The sequence below is a fragment of the Oryctolagus cuniculus genome, chromosome 21, assembly GCF_964237555.1.
Source record: "Oryctolagus cuniculus chromosome 21, mOryCun1.1, whole genome shotgun sequence".
NCBI classification, from domain to species: Eukaryota; Metazoa; Chordata; class Mammalia; order Lagomorpha; family Leporidae; genus Oryctolagus; species Oryctolagus cuniculus.
The window spans coordinates 23630633-23637361 of record NC_091452.1 but is presented as its reverse complement, the minus strand read 5'-3'; the positions used below and the strand labels follow the sequence as shown (position 1 = coordinate 23637361).

Genomic DNA, 6729 nt, shown 5'->3' with positions numbered 1-6729 from the left:
GTGGAGGATGGCCCAAGTGCTTGGGCCCTGTACCTGCATGGGAGAACAGGAAGAAGCTCCTGGCTTCAGATCGGCACAGTGCACCAGCCATAGCAGCCATTTGGGGGGTGAACCAACAAAAAAAAAGGAAGACCTTTCTCTCTGTCTCTCTCCCTCTCACTAACTCTACCTGTCAAAAAATAAAATAAAATACATATTTATTCATCTACTTGAAAGGCGGGGTGAGAGAAAGAGAAACACAGAGAAATCTCTGGTCACTGGTTCACTCCCAAATGGCCACAACAGCCAGGGCTGGGCCAGGCCGGAGCTTGGAACTCCATATAGGTCTCACACACGGGGGCAGGGGCCCAAGCATTTGAGCCGTCATCTACAATGAAGCACAAAGATCTGCCTACGATGAATGCATTAGCAGGAAGCTGGCGGGAAGCAAAGCAGCCAGGACTCAAACCGGCACTACAAAATTACGGATTGTGGCTGCTGCAGGCGGTGGTTTAACTTGCTACACCACAATGCCCACCCCTATTTTTTTTATTTAAAAGCATTTTTAATAAATGAGAGACAGAAACTTCCCACCTGCTGGGTTACTCCCCAACTGCCAGGAAGCTGACGACTCAATCCAGGTTTTCCATGTGGGTGGCAGGTAGCCAGCGTCACCTGTTATCTCCCAGGCACTCTCAGTATGGGGTGCGGGCATCCCTAGTGGTGTCTTAGCCATTTCACCACATCCCACCTCCAACATCCAGTTATTGAGGGGCCCAGTCGTGAAGTTAAGACTCCCAGGCTGTGTGCGGGTGATCCCCTGCTGCAGCCACACGCTGTGGTGAGAAACACTCAAGGGGCCGGCGCTGTGGCTTAGCTTGTAAAGCCGTTGCCTGCAGGGCCAGCATCCTATATGGACACTGGTTCTAGACCCAGCTGTTCCACTTCCAATCCAGCTCTCTGCTATGGCCTGGGAAAGCAGTGGAAGATAGAACCTGCCTAGGAGACCTGGAAGAAGCTCCTGGCTCTTGGCTTCAGATCAGCGCAGCTCTGGCTGTTGTGGCCATCTGGGGAGTGAACCAGAGGATGGAAGACCTGTCTCCCTCCCCTTCTCCCTCTCCCCTCCCTCCCTCCTTCCCTCTGCCTCTCTGCCTTCAAATAAATAAAAAAAAAAAAAAAAAAAGAAGACAATGAATTGGCAAGTGCTTTGGAGCCACCATTGCCAGCATCTCGCGGCGGCGTGGCAGATGCTTAGCTCTGAGCAACTCAGTGTTTCTGTTTTACAGATGAAGAGACTTGGAGAAGTGATTACTTCAAGGTCACAAAGCAGCAGTCTGCATCCTGGGTGGTCTGATGTAACAAAATTAGAAGCTGGGGTTTAAAGGCCTTAATTGGAGTAACATCTACCCAGTCTCCCAGAGATGAACACCCAGGGGCTGCTGCGGTAAAGATTTATTTCACTTGAAAGGCAGAGAGAGAAAGAGATCTTGCATTCTCTGGTTCACCTCCCAGATGGCTGAAACGGCTGGGCTGGACCAGGCTGAAACCAGGAGCCCAGAACTCCATCCGGGTGTCCAACATGGGTCGCAGGGGCCCAAGCCCTGGGCCATCTGCTGCTGCTTTCCCAGGCGCGTTAGGGAGCTAGATCGGAAGTGGAGCAGCCGAGACTCGAACTGGTGCTCCTACATGGGAAGCTGTGGTTGCCAGTGGCCGCTTAACCCTCTGCTCCACAACACCGGCCCCAGCCAAGGGGCTTCCCAGGTGCCCCCCGTCCCCACCTCAGTTACTCCCAGTGTGAACATCCGTGTGCCTGCTCCCTCACAGAGCTACAGACGCGTCTGGGATGTGACCCTAGACAAGAATTAGGAAGTCAGAGGGTTGTGGATACTTCGCCGTGCTCAGGGCTTCACATCTGCTGTAGGTGTGCCTGGCTTCTCTCTCCCTTCCCTGGGATAGGCCCACCCCCCAATGGGAGGCCCACTCTGCCCTTCCCAGGAGCTGGGAGTTCAAGCCCACCACTCTGGAGCCACTAGAAAGGAGGAACATCTTCCCAGACTGAGGGTTTAAGACCAAAATAGTCTGTGCCCACTCCCATGTCTGCTGTGGCCCTGTTTATGGAAAACCAGAAACCCATGGAATGTGAAGATTGCACAGCAAAGTCTTCAAGAATGTCTGAGCCACGTGCCATCAAAGAAACAGCTGGTGAAGTCACTCAAGGCTGAAGACCCCCACGAGGCTTGGCCCGGAGCTCTTAGCCTCTCCCAGGCCTTACAGCTCAGTCCTGATTGGTCCTCTCCCCTCTCCGAGCCTGTCTCTTCCATAGGTCTAGGGGACTTGTGGCCATGAAGGGCTACACAGAGAAGCCATCGTTATAGCTCCAAGAGTTGACAGTCCCTCGGGTTAGAACTAGGACGCCATGGGGCTAAGTCCTCGTAGGTAAAATTGGCCCTCCCAGTGTAAGCTGCATTGAAATCCTTAACTGTGACACAGGCCTAATAGTAGCATAGACCTCATCGCTGAAAGAACACAGGAGATGATGCAACCAGTTTGGAAAACAACTTGCCAGTTCTTCAGAAAGTTAAACAGAACCATATGACCCAGACGTTCCACTCCCAAGAATCTTCCCAAGAGAAACGATGGAAACGTGTGTGCACACAGATGCTTGTACCTGAGTGTTCAAACAGCGTTGTTCATGCCAGCCCCCACATGGAAACACGCAAACGGCCATCACTGCTGATGGGTGCACAGCGTGTCCCTGTGATGGGCTATTATCTAGCATAAGGAAGGGGAAGCGCTCATATGTGCTACAGTGTGGGTGAACCTTGGAAAACTAAAGGAGCTGGCCACAGGAGGCCACATAGTGTATGAACTGTCCAGAAAAGACAAATTATGGTGACAGAAAAGTGACCTCCCTGGGACTGGGCAAGGGGGACTGGGGACTGACGGCTGGGTGATGAAATGCTCCAACGTGAGTCGGCTGTGACTGCACAGCTCTGTGACACACGGAAAACCACTGAATTGTACACTTGAAACCCGAGTTTATGGTATGTTCATTATATCTCAGTAAAGCTGTGGGGTCAAAAAGATTACAAGAGAAAGCAGAACTTAGGGCAGTGTGGGAGGGCACAGTGAAGGTTGGTCCTTATGCCTTTTTTTTTTTTTTTTTTTTTTTTTAAGTTAAAGACTAGAGTTACAGAGGGAGAGACAGAAAGAACGGTCTTCCATTTCCTGGTTCACTCCCCAAATGGCTGCAACGGCCAGAGCTGGGCAGATCAGAAGCCAGGAGTCAGGAGCTTCTTCTAGGTCCCTCATGTGGATGCAAGGGCCCAATGGCTTGGGCCATCTTCCACTGCTTTCCCAGGTCATAGCAGAGAGCTAGAGTGGAAAAGGAGCAGCCAGGACTAGAACCAGTATCCACATGGCATTCTGGTGTGGCCAGTGGAGGCTTGACCCACTATGCTACAGCGCTGCCCCCTCCCCCCTCTTACTCTCTTTTAAAAATATTTAAGAGACAGGGAGAGGCAGAGTGGCAGAGAAAGAAAGATCTTCCATCCGCTGGTTCACTCTCCAAGTGTCTGCAACAGCAGGGACTGGACCAGGCTGAAGCCAGGAGCCAGGAACTCCATCTGGGTCTCCCACGTGGGTGGCAGGGACCCAAGGACCTGGCCATCATCTACTGCCTTCCAGGCGAGTTAGGGAGCTTGTTCCAAAGTGGATAGCAGGGAATCAACATGTGAGGCAGCTCAACCCCCTGCATCACCACTCCGGACCTGGTCCTTATTAATAATGAGGCGGGTAAAGCCGCTGCCTGCAGTGCTGGCATCCCACATGGGCGCCGGTTCGAGTCCCGGCCGCTCCACTTCTGATCCAGTTCTCTGTTGTGGCCTGGGAAAGCAGTAGAAGATGGCCCAGGTCCTTGGGCCCCTGCACCCGTGTGGGAGACCCAGAAGAAGCTCCTGGCTCCTGGCTTCGGATCAGCTCAGCTCCAGCCGTTGCGGCCATTTGGGGAGTGAACCAGATGATGGAAGACCTTTCTCTCTGCCTCTCCCTCTCTCTCTGTAACTCTACCTCTCAAATAAATAAAAATAAAATATTTAAAAAATAGGCCTTCCACGAGTTCATTCACAGTAACAGTGAGGAAAACTTCTAACAGCCTTTCTGGCGCCCTGGTGCGTCCCTGAACCCGTTCGGATCTCCTCAGAGTTCCTTACAGGTTGAAGGGGTAAAGCAATCTCCATCCATGTCTCTGGGGTCTCATGAGGGGAGGGACTCAGGAGGCAGACGTGAAATCCCCGCAGAAGCTCTGGGCCACTTGGAGCGCCGCTGCAGGTGACAGGCACGGCCGGGGCCAACCCGGAAAAGCCATAGGAGCTGGTCCAGGTGAGTTCTTGTGATTGGCAGCCGAGTGGGGAGGGCTCGGAGTGACGGCTGTCCCGCCCCCTCAGGCGGGCCTGTTGGCGCCAGCTTGGGGGAGGTGGGCGGGGCCCGGGGTTCGCGGCGCCTATTGGGTGTGGGGGGAGCACCCCAGTGGGACTAGAGCCCCGCCTCTAGCCTTGCGGTGGCCAATGAGCGCGGCGTATGGGAGGGGCGTCGGCGGCGTCGGCGGCGGCCGGGAGGCTGAGGCGGCTGAGGTGGCTGAGGTGGCCGCTGGGGCTCGGGCGGCGGGCGCGGCCGGGATGGCGAAGAGCAGCGGAGAGAATGGGCCGCGCGCGCCCGCGGCCGCGGGGAGCCTCTCCGGGACCCGAGAGAGCCTGGCCCAGGGCCCCGACGCCGCAGCCGCGGACGAGCTCAGCTCTCTCGGCTCCGACTCGGAGGCCAACGGCTTCGCCGAGCGCCGCATCGACAAGTTCGGCTTCATCGTGGGCTCTCAAGGCGTGGAGGGCGCGTGAGTGCGGCCGGGGCCCTGGGCCGGGGGTCGGGATCGGGCGCGGGAGGCGCGCGGCCGGGCCTGGACTCGCACCGAGCCGCCCTCAGGACCTGCTGACCTGTCCCCCGCCCAGCCAGCGGCAACCGCCCCCTTCCCTCCGCGGCCCCAGCCCCCCCCCCCCCCGAGCCACCCCCACGGGGAGCCCTACTTCCGACCGGGGCCAGGCAGGCCCACTCCCCTCCCCCGCCCCAGACGGACTGACCCGCCCCTCGGGAGGGACCGACCGTGCCCTGTCCCTGTGGCGGGACAGAACGACAGATAGCACCCGAGACTTTCCACTGCCTCCTAGCCTTGGGGTTGGCTTTGCCACGCCTGACAGGCCCACGGATGGCTGCCCCTCTTCCAGACAGATAGTCGCCATCCCTATCCCCTCCCCCACGGGCCACAGCCCCCTCGCCTCCCACCCCACTGCCCTCCCCCCACACACACACACCAGGAGACCAGAGGCCTGCTCCGACCCCATCCCAGGACAAACTGACCCCTTCCTGAGGACACACAGGCCTCTGTGACCTGACACTGGTCAGCTCCCGGGTGGACAGCCCCATGCAGGGACAGACAGTCCCTTCATCCCTGTAGGGTCAGAGAGGGCTCCCCTCCACCTCCCCCACCCAAAGGCTCTTTCCCCCGCTGTCACTGGCAACAGGTGAGCAGACACTCCCCCTTCCTGGTGCCAGGCCACAGGCACCTGCGCCTCCTCCCGAACCCAGACCTGGGGCGTGGGAGGCAGGGAGGTGGCAGGGTCCTTGCTCATGGAGTACAGCCAGACGCCCCACCCCTAGAGCAAGCACCCAGGCACCCAGCTGGCCGGCGAGGGACTAGAGCAGCACCTTCCCTCCAAGCTGGGCAGCCAGGACAGCCTCACTCTGGCCCCGCAGGACCCCCTGAGCCCAATCCTAACAGGGGCTGTATGCGGGTCTGCTTAAGAAGCATGGACTCCAGACCCTCCTCTCGCGCCAGCTGTCTTGTCAGATGAGACCGGTGCTGTGCGCAGAACGGGCTAGCCCCTCTCTGCTGTGCCTCCCATCCGACACAGGCAGCCCCTCACCGATGGCCCCCATGGGGCCCGCCAGGACCCTCCTCCAGTGGGGGGCCCCTCCTCCCCCCTTCTCCGACCCCGTGAGATTCCTCAAGGCTCTGCAGCCTCTCTCAGGACTATGGACATGCCTTGACTGTCTAGGAACCGCACCCCACACATCAGCCCCATGAAGGTCACTTCCGGGATTTTCCCCAGCCCCAAAGCCTCTCATTCACCAGGCCTCTCTCCCTCAGAGGAATCTGGCCACTCCCCTAAGGGGAGTTTCCTTCTTCCCACTGGCTCTATCTCCTCCAGCCCCTCCCCAGCAGTCTAGTCCAACAGGGAGCCTCAGAGAGCACCCCTAGTTAGGATTCCCCATCCTGATTTGTTGCTTTCTCACAGCGCCCCAGGGAGGGATTCACTTGTGAGAACCCAAAGGGGACTTGGGGTGTGAGTTTTTGAACTGGGGAGCAGTCACTGAGGACCAGAGGCCAGGGAGGTGTGGTGTCATAAGAACAGAAAAACAAATTCTCGTTTTCGGCTGCGGGGTCTTGGAAGAAAGAGCTCGGGTTTGTTGGTGAATGCTAGGGTGTGAGGCTTTCTACTGTATGCTTCTCAGGCAGTTAACCAGGTCTCAGGGCGGGCGCAGAGCAGAGCAATATAGTGGGAAAAGGCCAGATTTAGAAATCACACTTGCTGGCTGTGCGACCTTGAACAAGCTCTGACTCTCTGGGCCTGTTTACACACTATAAAGGGAGGAGCAACACTTCCACCGTCCCGTGGGGGATTACATGAGATCAGGTAAGGG

The 6729-nt window shown here is 57.3% G+C and overlaps 1 protein-coding gene across 1 annotated transcript in view; it reads left to right on the top strand.

Moving 5' to 3' along the window:
• Positions 1–4574: 4574 nt before the first annotated feature.
• The window catches only part of TBC1D10A (TBC1 domain family member 10A), a 30906-nt gene continuing 28751 nt past the window's right edge, over positions 4575–6729 (top strand). The window contains exon 1 of the mRNA XM_008274706.4: positions 4575–4864. Coding sequence (XP_008272928.3) covers positions 4656–4864 — 209 coding nt within the window. The 5' untranslated portion in view covers positions 4575–4655. The remainder of the gene's footprint in view (positions 4865–6729) is intronic.